Source organism: Carcharodon carcharias, chromosome 18 (assembly GCF_017639515.1).
Source record: "Carcharodon carcharias isolate sCarCar2 chromosome 18, sCarCar2.pri, whole genome shotgun sequence".
Lineage (NCBI taxonomy): Eukaryota > Metazoa > Chordata > Chondrichthyes > Lamniformes > Lamnidae > Carcharodon > Carcharodon carcharias.
This window is the reverse complement of record NC_054484.1, coordinates 46059227-46080648: the sequence shown is the minus strand read 5'-3', so window position 1 is coordinate 46080648 and position 21422 is coordinate 46059227. Positions and strand designations below refer to the sequence as shown.

The 21422-nt window shown below is 44.5% G+C and overlaps 1 protein-coding gene across 5 annotated transcripts in view; it reads left to right on the top strand.

Moving 5' to 3' along the window:
- The first annotated feature begins 2916 nt into the window (after positions 1-2916).
- The window catches only part of LOC121290620 (male-specific lethal 3 homolog), a 58871-nt gene continuing 40365 nt past the window's right edge, over positions 2917-21422 (top strand). Inside the window, exons 1-5 of one of the 5 annotated variants that reach the window (XM_041211294.1) lie at positions 6111-6283; positions 10178-10260; positions 16176-16271; positions 16355-16550; positions 17289-17389. In XM_041211294.1, the coding sequence (XP_041067228.1) occupies positions 16516-16550; positions 17289-17389 (136 nt within the window). In that variant the 5' untranslated portion in view covers positions 6111-6283; positions 10178-10260; positions 16176-16271; positions 16355-16515. Of the gene's footprint in view, positions 3049-6110; positions 6284-10177; positions 10261-16175; positions 16292-16354; positions 16551-17223; positions 17390-21422 lie in introns of those variants that run through there. The other 4 variants (XM_041211293.1, XM_041211297.1, XM_041211296.1 and 1 more) reach the window with 4 other exon arrangements.

The window sequence follows — 21422 nt, the reverse complement described above, 5'->3', positions numbered from 1 at the left end:
CAAAAGATCTGAACTCCTGAGGTGAGGTGAGAGGTCGCATTTGATATGAAGGCCGCATTTGACTGAGTGTGGCATCAAAGAGCCCTAGCAAAACTGGAGTCAATGGGAATAAAGGGGAAAACTCTCCGCTGGTTGGAATTATACCTAGCACAAAGGAAGATGGTTGTGGTTGTTGGAGGTCTGTCATCTCAGCTCCAGAACATCACTGCAGGAGTTCCTTGGGGTAGTATTTTAGGTCCAACCATCTTCAGCTGCTTCATCAATGACCTTCCCTTCCATCATAAGATCAGAAGTGTGGATGTTCACTGATGATTGCACAACGCTCAGCACCATTTGTGACTCCTCAGATACTGATGCAGTCCATGCCCAAATGCAGCAAGACCTGCACAATATCCAGGCTTGCACTGACAAGCGGCAAGTAACATTCACGCCTCACAAGCATCAGGCAATGACCATTTCAAACAGGGGAGAATCTAACCATCACCCCTTGATGTTCAATGACATTACCATCACTGAGCCCCCCCACCATCAATATCCTGGGGTTACCATTGACAAGAAACTGAACTGAACTGGCCATATAAAAGCTGTGGTTACAAGAGCAGGTCAGATGCTAGGAATCGTGAGGTGAGTAGCTCACCTCCTGACTCCCCAAAGCCTATTCACCATCTACAAGACACAAGTCAGGAGTGTGATGGAATACTCCCAAATTGCCTGGATCAGTGCAGCTCCCACAACACTCAAGACAAAGTAGTCCACTTGATTGGCACCACATCCACAAACATTCACTCCCTCCATTACTGATGCACAGTAGCATCAGTACCATCTGCAAGATGCACTGCAAGAATTCACCATGGCTCCTTAGACAGCACCTTCCAAACCCATGACCACTACCATCTAGAAGGACAAGGGCAGCAGATAGATAGGAATACCACCACCTGGAAGTTCCCCTCCAAGTCACTCTGCATCCTGACTTGGAAATATATCGACATTCCTTCATGTTGCTGGGTCAAAATCCTGCAATTCCCCTTCTAACAGCCCTGTGGGTGTACCAATACCACATGGACGGCAGCTCACCACCACTTTCTCATGGGCAACTATGTATGCGCATTAAATGCTTGCCCAGCCAGTGAAGCCCACATCCTGTGAATGAATTAAAAAAAATTAGAGACAAAAGCTGCAGAAAGCAGATTTAAAGCGAGAACAGCTTGCAAGAGGTCAGAAGACCCAAATAGACAACTGAAGGTCTGTAACTTTTTGCTATGGACATGTGAAGCAGTAGTGTACTGTTGATGGCTGAATTGGTGAGAGAGTGTGCGTGGAATACAGCTTGAATGCATGTGATGACCTAAGGAAGATGAAGATCAGAAGGAGCGTTCGAAACCTTGGAGGTGAACCCTTGCGGAAGGCATCTGAGAAAGCATTGGTTTAGGAGAAGATTCCAAGGTGAGTATTTGGAGAGTGGAGATTGAAAACCCTCATGTGAAAGATGGAGTTCAGTGAGACTGGTTAGCTCACGGTGTAACAAGTGTCAGCAGGTTGGAGGGAGGGTTAGTTGAGGAGAGATCCATAGCATCTGGTTGAGGTGGCATCTGTCACTTGGTTACAGAGTGTGGTGTGCCTGACTACAGGTTGCCAATTGGTTTACATGGACTGTGTAGTTACTGGAAACATTAAAGTATAAGATAACTTTTGTAACTTGTGTTATCCTTACAAATCTGTATACATCTGTAAAGGTATAGTTGTAGGCGAAGAGGTGTTATAAGATAACACATACACTTCATTCACCTGCTCCACACCCGCCCCACCCCACCACACCACCACCTAAACAGTATAAATTTCATCACATGCCTACTTCTCTTTAGCTTTGAAGACAAAAGCAAAAATTGCTGGAAAAACTCAGCAGGTCTGACAGCATCAGTGGAAAGACAGAGTCAACATTTCGAGTCCAGATAACTTTTCTTCAGAACTAAAGAGTAGAAATGTGGTGAAATATATAATGTTTAAGGGGAATGGGATAGGTGAAGCTGGATAGAAGGCCAATGATAGGTGGAGGCAAAGGAGACATTGCAAAAGATGTCATGGACAAAAGGCAAAAGGGGTGTTGATGGTGGTGACACTGGGTAAAGGTGATAATGGTTACAGATGTCACTTGTTCATCCTGCTTTCTACTCTTAATGTCACCATTAGCACACCTTTAGTCAGTATCACCACCATCAACACCCCTTCTGCCTTTTGTCTATGACATCTTTTGCAATCTCTCCTTTGCCTCCAACTATCATTGGCCTTCTATCCAGCTTCATCTATCCCACCCCCCTTAAACATTATATATTTCACCACGTTTCTACTCTTTAGTTCTGAAGTTATCTGGACTCTAAACGTTGACTCTGTCATTCTCTGCACAAATGCTGTCGGACCTGCTGAATTCTTCCAGCACTTTTTGCTTTTGTTTCAGATTTCCAGCATCCGCAGTATTTTACCTTTTTTCTGGGAGTTGTAGTTTAGCGAGTTCCAGCCAATCGGCTTCGGGCTCAAGGCGCTGGCCAACTACAACTCCCAGAATACATTGTACACGTATTCTTTCCCTCATAAACCGTAATTACAAAGTGAACATTATCTCTCTGAGGGAATCGAGCTCCTCCTCCTCACGAAACCCCTGTCCTACCGGCGAATTATCGCATGAAGTAAACGACGGCGGCATTTGAATCCGTCCTATAACAGCTGTACAAGGCCCCCTGGCCGGGCTGTCCAGGTCCGTGCCAGTCAGGCCGGGGTACGGGGAGAGGGGGGCCTGTAAGTGAATGAATAGCTGTCCTGGCAGATGCCGGCTGTCGAGTCCCGAACTGAAGCGTTAAGTGCAGCCGAGAAGCGGCGGTGAAAGGGTTAACGGTCTCCCCCAACCTCCCCCCCACCCTCCCTCCCCCTTTCCTCCACCCGCTCCATCATGACCAAATGAACACTCGGGGAATGAAATTTAAATTTCGGAAAGGGGAACGAGTTCTCTGCTTCGAGCCAGACCCGACAAAGGCCAAGGTTTTATACGATGCCAAGGTAGCAATCCTTGTGGCTATCGGTTGTTTTAATGGGCGGAGCGGCCGCCTGCTTCACCAAATACCGCCGAAAGTAGTGACATTGGGGGGGAGTCGGGGAGTGTGAGATCTCGTGGGGGTGGGGGGGGGGGGGGTTCAGGGAGTGTGAGATCTCGTGGGGGGGGGGGGGGTTCAGGGAGTGTGAGATCTCGGGGGGGGGGGGAGTTCAGGGAGTGTGAGATCTCGGGGGGGGGGGTCGTGGAGTGTGAGATCTCGGGGGGGGGGGAGTTCAGGGAGTGTGAGATCTCGGGGGGGGGGGTTCAGGGAGTGTGAGATCTCGGGGGGGGGGGTTCAGGGAGTGTGAGATCTCGGGGGGGGGGGAGTTCAGGGAGTGTGAGATCTCGGGGGGGGGGGGGGGAGTTCAGGGAAGTGTGAGATCTCGGGGGGGGGGGGTCGTGGAGTGTGAGATCTCGTGGGGGGGGGGTGGTTCAGGGAGTGTGAGATCTCGGGGGGGGGCTGTTCGGGGAATGTGAGATCTCGTGGGGGGGGGGGTTCGGGGAGTGTGAGATCTCGGGGGGGGGGGGCTGTTCGGGGATTGTGAGATCTCGGGGGGGGGGGGCTGTTCGGGGAGTGTGAGATCTCGTGGGGGGGAGGTCGGGGAGTGTGAGATCTCGGGGGGAGTGGCTGTTCGGGGAGTGTGAGATCTCGGGGGGGAGTGGCTGTTCGGGGAGTGTGAGATCTGGGGGGGGCTGTTCGGGGAATATGAGATCGGGGGGGGGGTTCGGGGAGTGTGAGATCTCGTGGGGGGGAGGTCGGGGAGTGTGAGATCTCGGGGGGGGGATGTCGGGGACTGTGGAATCTTGGGGGGGGCGTCGGGAAGTGTGAGATCTCGGGGGGGGGGTTCAGGGAGTGTGAGATCTCGGGGAGGGGTGTTGTCGGTGAGTGTGAGATCTCGGGGGGAGGTGTCGGAGAGTGTGGGATCTCGGGGGGGCTGTTCGGGGAATGTGAGATCTCGGGGGGGGTTCGGGGCGTGTGAGATCTCGGGGGGGGGGTGCTGTTCGGGGAATATGAGATCAGGGGGGGTTTCGGGGAGTGTGAGATCTCGTGGGGGGGAGGTCGGGGAGTGTGAGATCTCGGGGGGGGGGTGGCTGCTCGGGGAGTGTGAGATCTCGGGGGGGGGGCTGTTCGGGGAATATGAGATCAAGGGGGGGGTTCGGGGAGTGTGAGATCTCGTGGGGGGGAGGTCGGGGAGTGTGAGATCTCGGGGGGGGGGGGGATGTCGGGGACTGTGGAATCTCGGGGGGGGGCGTCGGGAAGTGTGAGATCTCGGGGGGGTTCAGGGAGTGTGAGATCTCGGGGAGGGGTGTTGTCGGTGAGTGTGAGATCTCGGGGGGAGGTGTCGGAGAGTGTGGGATCTCGGGGGGGCTGTTCGGGGAATGTGAGATCTCGGGGGGGGTTCGGGGCGTGTGAGATCTCGGGGGGGGGGCTGTTCGGGGAATGTGAAATCTCGGGGGGGTTCAGGGAATGTGAGATCTCGGGGGGGGGTTCGGGGAGTGTGAGATCTCGTGGGGGGGGTTCGGGGAGTGTGAGATCTCGGGGGGGGTGTTCGGGGAGTGTGAGATCTCGGGGTGGGGTTCGGGGAGTGTGAGATCTTGGGGGGGCTGTTCGAGGAATGTGAGATCTCGGGTGGGGGGGGGTTCGGGGAGTGTGAGCTCTTGTGGGGGGGGGTTCGGGGAGTGTGAGATCTCGGGGGGGGGGAGGTCGGGGAGTGTGAGATCTCGGGGGGGGTTCGGGGCGTGTGAGATCTCGGGGGGGCGCTGTTCGGGGAAGGTGAAATCTCGGGGGGGGTTCAGGGAATGTGAGATCTCGGGGGGGGGTTCGGGGAGTGTGAGATCTCGTGGGGGGGTGTTCGGGGAGTGTGAGATCTCGGGGGGGTGTTCGGGGAGTGTGAGATCTCGGGGTGGGGTTCGGGGAGTGTGAGATCTCGGGGGGGCTGTTCGAGGAATGTGAGATCTCGGGTGGGGGGGGGTTCGGGGAGTGTGAGATCTTGTGGGGGGGGGTTCGGGGAGTGTGAGATCTCGGGGGGGGGGGAGGTCGGGGAGTGTGAGATCTCGGGGGGGGGGGAGGTCGGGGAGTGTGAGATCTCGGGGGGGGGGGGTGTCGGGGAGTGTGGAATCTCGGGGAGGGGGAGTCGGGGAGTGTGAGATCTCGGGGGGGGTCGGGGAGTGTGAGATCTCGGAAGGGGGTGGCCGGGGAGTGTGAGATCTCGGGGGTGGTGGGGGGGGGTTGTCGGGGAGTGTGAGATCTCCGGGGGGGCGGGGTCGGGGAGTGTGAGATCTCGGGAGGGGTGTCGGGGAGTGTGAGATCTCGGGAGGGGTGTCGGGGAGTGTGAGATCTCGGGGGGGGATGTTGTCAGGGCGTGTGAGATCTCGGAGGGAGGGGTCGGGGAGTGCGAGATCTCGGTGGGGGGCGTGCGGGGGTGGGGTGTCGGGGAGTGTGAGATCTCGGGAGAGGTGGGTCGGGGAGTGTGAGATCTCGGGAGGTGGGGTATTGGGGGCATGATCTCGGGAGGGGGGGTCGTGGGCGTGATCTCGGGAGGGGGAGGTCGGGGGCGTGATCTCGGGAGGGGGAGGTCGGGGGCGTGATCTCGGGAGGGTGAGGTCGGGGGCGTGATCTCGGGAGAGGGGGTTGGGGGCGTGATCTCGGGAGGGGGGGTCGGGGGCGTGATCTCTGTAGTGGGGGGGGCGTGGGCGTGATCTCGGTAGTGGGGTGTTTCGGAGGCGTGATTTCGGTAGTGGGGGGGTTCAGGGGTGTGAGATCACGGGAGTGGGGGGTCGGGGGTGTGAGATCTCGGGGTGGCGGGGATGTCGTGATCTCGGGGTGGCGGACTGGGGGGCGTGATCACGGAGTGGTGGGATGGGGGCGAGATCCCGGAGTGGTGGGATTGGGGTTGAGTCCCCGGAGTGGGGGAATTTGGCACGAGCGGGAGGATTGGGCCTTTGATTGGGGTGGTGTGATTGATGGGGGTGAGGAATTGCGGAAGATAGTGGTGAGATATGTTGGGAGGATCGTGGTAAGATTTTGGCAAGGAGGTATTGGAAAAATTGAGTTGACATATTGGACATCAGATTAGGATAAGATTGTGGTGAGACATATGGGGATTTGGGTGTGATATCGTTGAGAAGATTGTGGGGATTGGATCAATCAGTTCACCCTGATCTGAGTAGTACTGTGTTTCTCAGTGTATTCGCTAACAGGTGAGGCCTTGGGGGAGGTTGATATCTTAGTGAGGGGAGAGTGAGGGTGACGTCTTGGGAAGGCTCTCACTGCAATTTGTCTTTGCCTGGCTATGTTGTCTGTGATCGCCAATCCCAAGAAACAAAGATCATTGTTGTTGCTTTCCTATTTCATCTCATGTCAGAAAATGCATAGCATGCACATACAAAAGAAAACTGCTCAAGAATTTTAGTCACTTAATTTCTGGGCTGGTTCTCTTTCAAATTGACACTCTCTCCCCCTGCCACCACCTCTAGGAACAAAAATTGGAAATTTTAGTAATAAATAGCAAGTCAGTCAGCATCTGTAGAGGGAATTGGCAAGTTGGATCAGCCAGAATTTGCTGGAGCAGGGTGAATCACAGTTTCCCCTGCATCCTGCAGCTCCAATTTGTAAAAATTTGCCCACAATGTTGCTGGAAATGTGAACTAATGGCACAGTAATGGAAATATGGCTCTTTTGATCTGAGTGAATGTTGCAATCAGTAGGTTATATTGTTAACTGATGTGATTGAAGGATTGAGAGAAGGAGTGAGCAGGAGGATGAATTTGATGTCAAATCGAATACAGAAAGAGAGGGAAACAGGTTGAAGTAAGAGAGATTTTTAAAAAAGACAAAAAGTAAGAACTTTTTAAAGGCGAGATGCTGTTTTCGCGAAGCTCACTATGATTTTAATTCATGGGATTTCACTTCTTTGCCACATGTTCCTGACTGATTTGCATATCAATAATAATGTGTTCAGAAAATTTTGGACCATAAATGTTTTAGGCGAGCCCTTCTTCAACAATAGTCTTTTCAGCATTTTCTGTTTTTATTTCCAGTGCCCACAGCATTTTGCTGCTTACCCAAATTGTCTAGTTTTGTACCATGATCCTGTTGTACAACAGGATACTGGACAATTGATTTTAAGGATGTCCTGTTATTGTAATGCTTAGATTGCTTCTTCTTCAAAAGGCATTTATTAGATTGAAAGCTACGAAACATTAATGTGAAATATGCACCAGAAGTGAGAAGTTGTAATTATCGGGAAAGATTGGATAAGCTGGTCTCTTTCCTGTAGAGAAGAGAAGATTTGTGGGCTGACTTAATAGAGAATTTCAAGAATGTGAAAGGGTTTGATAGGGTAGATGTCGAGTAGATGTTTCCAATTGCTGACACAACCTGAATGAGGTGCCATAAGCTTAAGATAGTCACTAATAAATCCAAAAGAGAATTCAGGAGAAAGTTATTTTACCCTAAGAGTGGTCAGAATGTGAAATTTGCTACCACAAGAAGTAATTGAGACAAATAGCATGGCTGTATTTCGAGTCCATTATTTTTGGTCGTCTATAAGTGTCTAATACATGAGGGCACTCATCACCACAATCGGGAGTTCCAAACCAAGCTACTGGGAGCTTGACACAAATATAACTTCCGTTTGCCCACTATGGAGTAATTCCACTCCTAATAGGGACAGGTTCCACTTACCTATATATTAGGCATGGCTTGGAAAGCCCTGCAGGGCTATTGCAGGAATTGTAGCTAATATAACATAACACTGGTGAGGGTCCTGCTGCTTATCTACTCAGGACCAACCTACCTTTAGGGCATTGGCTTGCAGAACTACCTGGTACTGAGTGAGAGGAATTTCACCTCATAGTGAAGCCATAACAATGCTCAAGAAACTCAACACCGCCTCAGACGAAGCGACTTGTTCCTCTGCTGCTGACCTGTGTATTAACCATCAATGCACTGCATTAAATGTGCAGCAACTCCTGGAGCTTAGTTTGAGGAAACCTCCTTGCCCCACGACCTTTACCACCCTGAAGGACAAGAGCAGTATCATAGGAGCATCACCTTCAGGTTCCCCTCCAAATCATGTACCATCTTGACTTGGACATGTGCACTATAAAGACTGCAGCAGATCAAGAAGACAACCTACTACCTCCTTTTCAGGGCCAGCTGCAAATGGCCTTGCCAGCCTACATTCTGAAATTAAATAAAATGAAAATGCTCCTTATATTTTCTGATCAATGTTTTGAGATCTCCTGGAGTTATTCCAAACCAGAATGTTGCACTTTGGGACACTCCTGTAGCCTACTGATGAGCTCTTTGTTCAAGATGGAGAGGAAGCCCATTTAATCCTTGGGCATTCTGCCAGCAGCACAGTAAAAGGTGTGAAAAGGAGCCATTACATGCTTTCTAAAAGCTTGGAATAGATGCTCTCAGTTACCCTAATGGTGGATCAGATGGCATTGTAACTATCAAATAAGTTAGCTGACAGCAGGCATTGTTGCTTTGCTCTTCTGTTGAAAAGTTAATTCCAATGATAAGTTACTTCCCATGAGTGTATCATCTACCTTTTATACTTATTTTGAATTTGTATTAAAGAGATTTGGGCATGCATCATGAAGGAGTTATTAAAATTGATGAGACAGTGGTTAAGGTTACGAGATAAGGAGGTTTTCCTCAAACTAAGCTTCAGGAGTTGCTGCACATATAATGTAGTGCATTGATGGTTATACACAGGTCAGTAGCAGTGGAACCATGAATTTTCACAGCCTTATGTTCTCTGATTTTGTATCAAGCTATAAGTTGCCCCATCTGATGAAATCCCGCATATTACTTTCTGGTGACCAGGGGCTGAATCTTACCTATGTCAGGTGGGCTGAGCGGGCGGGGGCGGGCGTGGAGCCTATAGCCAACTGCCGACTGGCTGCATGCTGCCATTTTACATGGGCGGGCCAATTAAGGCCCGCTCAGTGTAAAATGTGGCCAGTAGTGTTCAGTGTTACCTGTGCGGGCTGGGTGAGGAGGGAGAGTTGGGACCTGCGCTCTTTCGCATATGTGCGCGAAAGAGCGCAGCAATCTCCCTGAGGCATGGAGCTGCTTCAGGGAGATTAAATTGAGAATGCAACTTCTCAATAAATGACCTAAAAATTATTTAAACATGTCCCCTCATGTGACATGAGTTGGGACATGTTTGTTCATTTGGCAAAATTTATTTAATTAATTTATTAAACCTTCAGGAAACCCCATACCGCCTGTGGATGAGGTTTCCTGAAAAACACGAAGGCCGCTTGGGCTCTTCGCCTGCCTGCCAACCTTAAGGTTGGACGGGCAGCGCTGTTAACAATGTCAATTACTTTTTTAATGGCCTTAATAGGCCTTTGACAGTTCGGCGGGCGGGCAGCCGCCTCCGGCATGCCCCCGCCAAACGCAATGTCGAAATGATGCACGATGATGTCGGGACGCACGCCCAACAGCATCACTTGTCATTTTACGTGTCAGCATGTCAGGCCCGCCCCTGTACGCCGATGGCAATATTCTGGCCCAGGACTCTAAAGAAAATGTGACGACAAAATAAAAATCACAATAGATTCCTTTTGCCCCTGAATTTGATGACACAGTCAAAATGGCTGGCGATATTTTGACATTTTCCTAATTACTTGACCTCAAAATGATGGTTAATGGCATTTAGGCCAATGAAATACTACCAAATTAAGTATGTCCTCCCTTTTAAAAGTAAATGGATAAATATTGGAAAAAAAATGAAAAATATGGTTCAGTGAAGGATGCTAATTGGATAGCATTTTGAGAGCCAGCATGGTCGTGATGAGCTAGATGGTCGACCCTGCTATAAAATTCTGAGTCCATTTTTTCCAAGCAAAATATGGTTAATTATTTGATTCATTAGAAAATAAACTTGCAGATAAGAAATTTGCCCTATAATATTTTGACACTTTTCTCTGTAAATAGGGGATGTGGATGTATTCATAATGTTCGATGTTATTTCTAACAAATTTTTATAAGTTATATATGTAAAAATTTAATTATTTCCATTTATGAATGGTACACTGTATGGCATTTTTTGACTGTTTGATCATCTCTTATAGATTGTTGATGTAGAAGTTGGTAGAGATGAAAAAGGCCGGAAGATCCCAGAATATCTGATTCATTTTAACGGTTGGAACAGAAGGTAAGAAAATTCTTTGTATTCCTCAGAAACTAATCCTACAGTGTACATCTGTGTGGATGCATAATTAGCTCTGACAAGTTTAAATCAAATGAAAAGATCAAACCACATGAACTTGGTAAAATCAGAGAACAGAGTACTTCAACCAGATGTCTGAAAGGGTCAAATATTCCACTGATTTAAGGACAGGGCGACAGCAATTTCTACAGTGGTTCATGGATCCCTCTTTTTACTTGTAAGTTCCAGAGAAATGGCATAAATGTTTAGGTAGTTACTCTGGTGACTCCATCAATCGATCACCAAAGTTACAGTGAAGGGTTGGAAAAACCTATTGGCAAATAGCTTTACTGAGTTAGCACCACAGAAATTTTTTAACGACTGGGTTTCCAGATTGTCTTTAAGAAAAATAAAGTTTCAAGGAGGATCGTACAGAAGGCATTGGGTTTACAATGTCAATTTGCATTGGGAGCAGGAAGGAAATTTGGGTGGTCAAAAGGTGAAGTGGGAATGTGGTGAAAGCAACATGGTTTGGATCTCTTGGACAAATTGAGCTTGAAGACGGTGTGAGAGGAGTTGAGAGAAACTAGGGAAGGACACAGGATTAGAGCTAGTGCAAGTTTTGCTTGTTGGGCAAGGGAAAATTGGGAAAGTAGCATGGTGGCTGAACAGAGCCTCAATCTTACTGATAAAGAGCTGCATTAGCTGCTCACATTCATTAGAAGTGAAGATGGAGGAGGTAAAAGAGAGGAATTTAAGGAGATGGTTAGTATTGGAGAAAATAAAACATAGATAATATTTGCTGCTCAGACTTGACAGCATCGTTTGAGACATACCAAGGGGAATGACTTTTTAGATGGGAGAGAGTAAAGATTTTAGTGGGAATAAATACATCAGAGCTGGGGTGAGAAAGTGATTGAATGGACCCATGGCTGTAGAAGTATTGTGGAGAATGGAGGCCAAATGCTAGGCTTTCGGAAGTCTGTAACTAAGCAATTTGGATGGATTGTTTTCTGAGATAGACACAGAAGGAAGTGGGGTTGGAAAGGAATGGGAGGCTATGGATGGTGAGAGATGCAAGAAAGTGGTTGGAGATGGCCCTATCAGTGCTTGAGAGCATAGGAACAGAGTGGTCAAGGAAGATCACACAGTCAAGTGGGTAGCCTTTGGATTATGAGTAGAAGAGGTTATATGGTGGGAGATGTTTAGGGAAGTCACAGGGGGCATAACAGAGGAAAGTGGACAGGCTGAGTTGAGCTGGAGATTGAAAACACTAAAGATGAAGAATATCTCAGTACAAAAGCTTAGGGAGGATATCTCGGAGTAATTCAGGGTCCTTTAAAACCCAACAGCTTAGTAAATTGGTTTTAAGAAATTTAAATAAGTGTATTAATTGAGAGAAACAAAGTTATACAAGTGGACCAGAGCTTTCACCTAGAGAATAGTTAGAATGTGAAATTGGCTGCCACAAATCATTGTTGAGGCAGAGTCCATAAATTATTTTAAAAGGGAATTAGTTGTTTCATAAGATATACATATGAGTTTAGGGAATGAGCAGAGAGTAAGGTTTGACTAGATGGCTTGGAGAGAAAAGTGCAGATTGGTGCACAGAATTGTCTGTTCCGGTGTTGTAACATTCTAAAATGTGAAAAGGAGCATAAAATGGAGAAAAGACAGAAGATGTAGAAAAACAGAAATAGGAGAGCTACCACAGTAGCAACAGGGAAATTAAGTACCAAAACCAAATTGAATCAGTTTTTAACAATTCCAATCATAACTCATATAATTTGATTTCTGCATTGATATTTAAAGATGTAAAATTTCTCGTGGAGTTTAGCTAATTGATATCTAGTCTTGTCTTTTTTTCAAATTCCAGATATTTTAGGCAAGGATTCTGTATGCACCACTGCACAACCTCAACCAAATCAGTTATCATGTGTCGAATTTGATCACTTTTTCACCACCTTCTATTTACTTCTGGTTATACTGTCTGCTATTTGCTGATGACACAAAGATAAGTAGGAAAGTAAGTTGTGAAGATGACTAAAGGAGGCTACAAAAGGATATAGATATGTTAAGTGAGTTGGTAAAGATCTGGCAAATGGATTGTAATGTGGAAAAATGTGAAATTGTCCATTTAGGTAGGAAAAGGTTAAGAGAAGCATATTATCTAAATGGTGAGAGTTTGCAGAGCTCTGAGATGCAGAGGGATCTGGGTGTCTTAATGCATGAATCACAAAAGGCTGGTATGCAGGTACAGCAAGTAATTAGGAGAGCTAATAGAATAGTATCATGTATTGCAAGGGGAATTGAATACAAAAGTAGGGAGGTTATGGTTCAGTTACACAGAGCACCAGTGAGACCAGATCTGGAGTACTGTATATAGTATTGGTCACCTTATTTAAGGAAGGATGTAAGTGCATTGGAAGCAATTCAGAGGAGGTTTGTCAGATTAATGCCTGGAATGGGCGAGTTGTCTTATGAGGAAAGATTGGACAGGCTAGGCTTGTATCCACTGGAGCTCAGAAGAGTAAGGGGTGATTTGATCGAAGTATATAACATCCTGAGGGTCCTTGACAAGGTGGATGTGGAGAGGATGTTCTCTCATGTGGGAGAATGTAGAACTAGGAGTCACTGTTTAAAAATAAGGGGTCGGCCATTTAAAACAGAGATGAGGCAAAATTTTTTCTGAGTGTCATGAGTCTTTGGAACTTTCTTCCTGAAAAGGCAGTGGAAACTGAGCCTTTGAATATTTTAAGGCAGAGATGGATAAATCCTTGCTAACAAGGGGGTGGTAGGTTATTGGAGGTGGGCGGGTCGCAGATTTGAAGTTACTATCAGACCAGCTGTGATCTTATTAAATGGCGGAGCTGGCTCAAGGGGCCGAATGGCCTACTCCTGCTCCTTGTTCATATGTTTGTATTCTCCAATTCCAAGATTGGTGTTTTTTGTGCTCTGTGGAAAAGCAATGAATAATTTTACTGGCAGGAAATCCCCGTTATCTCTACTCTTAGTGCATTATATAGTTATGCATTGGTAAAAGTTGCTTTGCCACACATTGCTAAGATTATTTCCCTGAGCAATTGTGCTGTTGTTGCATGACACTTTGCACATTGAAGGTTGGTCAAAACAGATTGTCTTCTGAAAAAGGAAGGCATCTGTATACTGTGCATAAGAGAACTAGGCAAATGGAAAGATACTGTGACTAATCTGTATAATTTGAGAACCTGTACTCTGAATTGGCATTTGATAATGTTCTATCTTTGTATCTTAATCCAAGCCTGTATTCCTACACTCCTTCACTATCTATGAATTAACTCCCTGTGTTGGGCTGATTCAACAGATTCTTCATTCTGTACATTTATCTATTTAGCCGGCAAGTTCTAACTTATTGTGAAGAAATTTTGTGTTGATTTCCATTTAGCTTGTGGTATTTCTGCTGGATCTTTGCTTCTGGTTCATCTTAAAAAAGTTACTACCTTGATTGATGATTCTTGCCTTGCCTTCCTACTGAGAATAAAGAATTCTTTTTATTTTCTGCTCATAACTCAACAATGTGGAATTACCTTCATACTTTTGCACCCTTTCACGTGTCCCTGTGTCTTTGGAATAATATAATCAGAGAAAGACGTAACCTGAATCTTGCCACATTTCATACATCACATATATTGCCCTAGATCACCCAAAATAAAAAAAATGTGTGCATCATACCGATGCAAATATTTTTCACTTTCCCCTATCTACTCAGATCAGAATTTGGAGATAACACAATAGTCAAGAGCTACACAAACTCTACTTGGCACGTCTTTACCAATGCTATTGTTGAATTATCTTTCCAGAAGGGCAGGTCACTGAAAGGATGCAGACAGATGGTTTTTGACACTACATATGGATTCAGCTGCCATTTAAATATACAGCTGATCTGAGCACTGTACTTTTAAACTCAACTAAGGAGTACTTTGACATACTTTTAACATCTGCCAGTTGATCATTTCCCTTAGAATACCATTTGAAGTGACAAGTTCATTGTTACTGCTTGAGTCCAATGATTTTTGTTTTACACGTTTTTTTCACTTATCAACTTCTGTTTCAGCTTATTGAAAGCCTCAGAATCTTTGTTAGGAGGGGTCAAAACATTAGTTCACACAAATGCAGAAACTATGACGTACTTCATTGTCAATTGAAAAGAACTACTAAACTACTTGCAGTCTTGATCTTCACGTGGTTCAGTGTATGACCTGTCTTACCTGAATTTTTATGTGCTTATAGACCTACGAGGATGCACTGTCTTTATTATTTAACTTTATGCTGTTTTTGTTAATTACCCTTAATTAAAACTGATGTTTTAATTTTAAGAAGTTCAAGAGCTTTTGCTTTTGCTATTTGTTTAGACACAACCCTGAGAAATCATAGTGTTCTTATCTACAGCTTTGATACAGTACCATCCAAGGGGCAATTATCCCAAATGAATCTGATTGTTGTGAAGTTCTGGTTGATGTTATTTCATTATTTGACTGTGAGCTACATTCCTTTCATGTGAACTTTGTTGTGCAAATCAATTTTGAAAATTGTACATCATCTATGTTAGGGAAAGGGCACGTGTTTTGCATGTTTGAAATCTGAGATGCCAGGTGTGATGTACCGCCAGCATCATATATTTGGTTCTAATTGCAAGTTCATTCCCATTTTGAGCTTGAGGCAATTCCAGCCACTTTTTTAGGTAAATTCAAACTTGAATCAAAAAGGCCAGGATTTTCCGGCCCCATCGTGGATGGGACCCGCTGCGGGCAAGGCGGCGCCCCAGCCCGACGTCCATTGTCTTGTGGTGGGACCGGAAGATCCTGGTGGCGGGCGGGTGCAGAAAATCCCGCTCAAAGAGTGAAATGTGATTTACTAACAGATGATTGACATTTGAGGTTGTTTTATGAATCAGCCCTTTCTGGAATCTACTCTGTATATTGATTTTTGTGTCCTCAAATTTCTGTCCTGGACCAGAGTTATAAAGGAAGGAACATTTCCATGATTTCTGATTGTTATAATACATTGGTTGTAAAATCCAGTTTATGGGTGGAATTTTACGGTCCTGTCGCGGCAGGGGCGGGGCCATAAAATGCAGTGAGCCATTCAAAAGTCCGTTGACTTTGGTGGGACTGTAAAGTCCCGCCTGTGTATACTTCTGCCCTCTGGGTAATGTTTTTGACATTACCCAAGCAAACATTTGATGTTTGGTTGAGATTTGGTGAATTGCTGTCATGAATTATAAGAATGTAAGGATTTTATCCTTATGCCTTTCAGAAGATTGACAAAATTGCAGTCTCTAAACCTGAAACAGCTCCAGTTGAGTACTTTAGTCAAACAAGAGCGGAGGAGCCTTCGTTCCATCATATACAATTCCAAAATAGGATGTTGTTTTTTCAAAGAAGCAGATTTTCAGTTATTTCTATCAAAGTTCACTCTTCTTGTGGATAGCATACTCCGAAGTAAGGGCCAAGATTTATTCTATTAGAATGTTATGTTTGGCATCGCGTGATATTGTGAATTGATCCCATGCTGCTTTTTTAAATGAAAGTTCAAGGATCTGGTTCACTTTAAACCTAATACTTGGTGGCCTTTCGGATTCCGTTTTCCTGTGCTTAAACATACAAGTGAATACATATTTTTATATTGCAAAAATTTTTATTTCTTCAAATATTGCTATATTGTGGTGTTTTTAAGCTTTTGGTTTTAGCAAGTCAATCCTTCCCCTGAATACACTTTTAACCCTTTCATTGGCAAACTAATTAGAATTTCATATTTGAAAACGTGGATTTGTGCTGTTGAATGGGTTAATGGCTTTATTTTGGTTTTGTAAGCTTTATTTTTGATTTGAGTTTTTTTTTGTTGCCTTTTATTTTTACCTGTCTTTATCCTCCTGTCTCCAGCTGGGATAGATGGGCAGCAGAAGATCATGTACTTCGTGACACGGATGAAAATCGCAGATTACAGCGTAAATTGGCCAAGAAAGCTGTGGCTCGCATGTAAGAATAATTTACGTGATGTAAGCATCATTACATACCCCAAAGTACTTACAAAATAATAATTATATAAAAATACTTGGCAGCTTGGTCAGATAAATGCATCAATCTTTTATCTGAAATCTGGCAAGAAAGACGTTCTTCAGAGGGTCAGCCTAAAGGATTGATGAACTGAAGTTTGAGAAACAAATGAATTGTCGTGTTTATTCTCAATACAATATGCTGCCAGGGCACAGCTAATGCACAAATGGAATGGAGCCCCAATAGGAACAGGTTTAAAAGGTGAGTAAATGTGCTCTTGTCATGGCTCAAAATGCAAAGTCACAACAGGAGTCTTCCAAAATATTCAATGTGAGTTGTCACAAAGAGTGCAGTGATTGACAATGAGGTGCCATTTGTGTCCCAAGCAAGAGAAAATTTGTACAGAAGTTACAGCCAGTACAATGCCGGGCAGAAACTCCAGTACATCATGTACACAGGGTCCATTAATTGAAGTTGCCTCGGAGATTCCTATATGCAGTGTTGGGAAAAGAGTACCATGGACCACTTACAACTTTATCCAATTTAAAACCAAATCCAGCAATACATGTACAAGTGTTCACTTCATTTATGTAGCTTTCTTTGTGCTGGTGTTGAGCTGTACTGAACTGGATTAAAAATAAATAGGCTTAATGAAACTTAAATTGCTGAAAAGTATTGAATAATCTTAACTGGCATCTTGGTAAATAAATATGAATGCAAAATGGTATATGCAATAAATGCAGTTTGAGGGTTAAAATTACTGTTGCATTCCTATATATGTTGATGTATTTTACTGTTTTCCTTAAACTTTTGAAGTGATGATTTTCAGTGACAGATTATTTTTTTAAAAAATACTTAAAAGTCATATCTTTTGTGTGTTTGCCTGTGTCTTGGGACAGTGTTATAGCCAATTATTTTTTGGAAATTATTCAAGCTCTTGCCTCGTGGAGTAAATTTACGAAGGATTGATCGGTTTCATACTAACTTTCATATGATTAGGAAAAACAAAGGGAAAAAGAAACGTCGTTGTCGGCTACCTGGTGTTGACTCAGTGCTAAAAAGTCTTCCTGTGGATGAAAAGGAAGAGAAAGATGAAAACTGTGAGTATTTATTTTTTAAAAGATCATAGAAGCACAGAATGAGGCCATTCAGCCCATTGAGTCCATGCCTCTTTCTAGAGCAATCCAATCAGTCCCATTCCTGTGCTGTAACTCCATAGGCCTGTAACCTTATTTCACTCAAGAGCTCATCAAATCTCATTTTGAAAACGTTTATCATTTACGCTCCTGCCATCCTCATAGCGAGTTCCAAGTGATTACCACTCGCTGTGTAAAAAAAGTTCTTCCTCACATTCCCCTGCATCTCTTAGCCAAAACTTTAAATCTGTGTCCCCTCATGCTTGTACCATCAACTACTTCTCTTTGTCTACCTTATCTAAGCATGCCATAATCTTGTACACCTATCAAATCTCCCCTTGATCTCCTTTGTTCCAAGGAGAACAACCCCAGCTTCTCCAACCTAACCTGGTAGCTAAAATCCCTCATCCTTGGAACTATTCTGGTAAATCACCTCTGCACCCTCTCAAGGACCTTCTGAAAGTGTGGTGACTAAAACTGGATGCAATACTCTAGTTGTGGTCTAACCAGAGCTTTATATATGTTCAGCATAACTTCCCTGCTTTTTATTCAATACCTGTTATAAAGCTCAAAATTCCATATGCTTTGCTAACCTGCTTTTGTACTCAATACCTCTGTTTATGAAGCCCTAGATCCCATATGCTTTGCTAATTACTCACTCAATATGTCCTCCCACCTCCAAAGATCTATGCATGTGAACCTCCAGGTCCCTCTGTCCCTGCACACTTTTTAGAAATATGCCATTTAGTCTATATTACTTTCTCCATTCCTTCTGCCAAAGTACATCATTGCACACTCCTCTGTATTAGATTCCATTTGCCACTTGTCTGCCTATTCTGATAGTCTGTCTATCAATGACCTTTTGCAGTCAACTGGAATCATGCTCACTGTCAGACACACCTCCAAGTTTGATAGCATCGGCAAATTTTGAAATTTTACCCTGTTTTGCAATATGCAAGTCATTTATATATAGCAAAAAAAAATACAGTGGTCCCAGCGTTGACCCTTGGGGAACACCACTGGCTATCTTCCTCCAGTGTGAAAAACAACCGAGTTCATAGAGTATATTCGGAACAATTTCTTACAGCATTATGTTCTAGCACCAACCAGGGAGCAGGCTATTCTAGACCCGTTAACGTGCAATTAGACAGGATTAATTAATACCCTCATAGTAAAGGAGCCTCTGGATAACAGTGATCATAACATGATAGAATTTCATGTTCAGTTTGAAGGTGAGCCTTTGAAGTGTGGGTCTAAGACTACTGTTTTAAACCTAAATAAATTTAATTATAAAGGTATGGAGGCAGAGTTGGCTAAAGTGAATTGGGAAACTAGGTTAAAAGATATGACAGTAGAGGTACACTGGCAGATATTTGAGGAGATATTTGAGGAATAGCTCTCAGCAAATATTTATCCCGGTGAGAATGAAAGACTTTGAAAAGGATGCATCATCCGTGACTAAGGAAATTAAGGATAGTATCAAGTTGAAAGAAACGCTGTACAAATCTGTGAAGATTAGTGGTAGGTCAGAAGATTGGACAGATTTTAAGAACCAGCAAAGAATGACTAAAAAAGAAGAAAAGATTAGAGAACGAGAGAAAGCTATCGAGAAACCTGAAAACTAGATAGTGATGCTTCTACAAGTAGTTAAAGAGGAAAAGCGTAATTAAAGCAAGTGTTGGTCCTCTGGTCAGTGAGTCTGATAATTAATAATGGAATAAAAGGAATTGGTGAAAACGTTGAATGGTTTTTTTGTGTCCGTCTTCACTGTAGAAGACTTGCAAAACTTCCCAAAGATACTTGAAGACCAAGAGGTGAAAGAGAGGGAGAAACTTTTTTTATCACCATCACCAAGGAAAAGGTACTGGGAAAACTATTAGACCTAAAGGCTGACAAATCCCCTGCACCTGATGGCCTGGATCATATGGCCTTAAAACAAATGGATGCAGAGATGGTAGAGGCATTGGTTGTTATTTCCCAAAATTCCATAGATTCTGGAAGGGTCCCAGTGGATTGAAAAATAGCAAATGTAACACCTTTAGTCAAGAAAGGAGAGAAACAAAAAGCAGGAAACTATAGGCCAGTTAGCCTGACATCTATCACAGGGAAATTGCTAGCATCCATTATTAAGGAGTTTATAGCAGGATATTTAGAAAATCATAATGGGATCAGGCAGAGTCAACATTGTTTTGTGAAAGGGAAATCGTGTTGGACTAATTTTTAGGGCTGAATTTTGCCCTTGATGGGAGGGTGGACCTGACCAACTCGGTGGCATGCGGGCAGCCGATCCCCGCCGCCGAAACAGGCCCCGCCGCCTTTTTACATGGGCGGACCAATTAAGGCCTGCCCAGCGTGATGCTCGTTAGGAAGCGCTATGCACTTCCTGTGCAGGCGGGGGGGATTTCCCAACTGCGAGAGTGAGCTCTTTCATGCATACGTGCGAAAGAGCGTACATTTCCCTGAGGCTAAGTGGTGCCTCAGGGAGATCGCTGAAAGGTGGTGAAAGTTCTAAACTAGAAAAAAATAAAAACCATTAATATGCCCCCCTCATGTGAAAATGTCACACGAGATGGGACATGTTAATGAAGTACACAAAAACTTTATTAAACTTTTTAAAATCTGGAATCAAACCTCATCCCACCAGTGGATAAGGTTTGTTAAAAAATCACTTACCCGCCTGCCCATTGGGCCCGTGCGCCTAGCCGAAGTTCGCACAGGCTCCTCAAAATTGTCGACAATTGGTGACTTAATGGCCTTAACAAGGCCTTTAATTAATGGAGGGCACACGTTGCGCTGCATAGTGCACCCGCCGACCTAAACATTGTGATGCCATGCGCTGATGTCGGGACACCCGCATGACGTCAGCGTGCAACATTTTAGGCACTGACGTGCGGGCTCCACCGCCCGCACGTCAGCCAGAAAATTCAGCACCTAGAGTTTTTTGAGGAACTAACAAGCAAGGTGGATAAAGGGGAACCTGTAGATATGGTGTACTTGGATTTCCAAAAGGCATTTGATAAGGTGGCACATCAAAGGTTACTATGCAAAATAAGAGCTCATGGTGTAGGGGGTAACATATTAGCACGTGTAAAGGATTGGTTAACAATCAGGAAGCAGATAAATGGGTCTTTTTTGGGTTGGCAATTTGTAACTAGTGGAATGCCATGGGGATCAGTGCTGGTGCCTCAACTATTTACAATCTATATCAATGATTTGGATGAAGGGACTGAATATATGGTAGCTAAATTTGCTGATGACACCAAGATGGGTAGGACAGTAAGTTGTTAAAAGGATGTAAATAGTCTGCAAAGGGATACAAGATAGGCTAAGTAAGTGGGCAAAAATTTGGCAGATGGAGTATAATGTGGAAAAATGAGAACGTGTCCATTTTGGCAGGAAGAATAGAAAAGCATTATATTATTTAAATGGAGAGACATTGCAGAACTCAGTCGCACAGAGGGATCTGGGTGTCCTGGTACATGAATTACAAAACTTTAGCATACAGATACAGCCAGTGATTAGAAGGACATATAGAATGTTGACATTTATTGCAAGGAGAAAGGAATATAAAAGTAGGGACTTTTTACTGCAGCTGTGTACTTTTTTGGTCTCCTTATTTGAAAAAGCATATAATTGCATTAGAAACAGTTCAGAAAAGGTTCACTCAACTGATTCCTAGGATGAACGACTTATCTTATGAAGGAAGGTTGAACAGGTTGGGCCTATACCCACTGGGGTTTAGAAGAATGAGAGGTGATCTTATTGAAACATATAAAATCCTGAGGGGACTTGACAGGGTAGATACCAGGAGGATGTTTCCTCTTTTAGAGGAGACTAGAATTAAGGAACACAGTTTGAAAGTAAGAGGGCGTTTGAAGACAGAGATGAGGAGAATTTTTTTTTTCTGAGGATCATTAGTCTGTGGAATTCTCTTTCCAAGAAAGCAGTGGAGGTTGGGTCATTGAATTTATTCAAGGCTGATTTAGATAGATTTTTG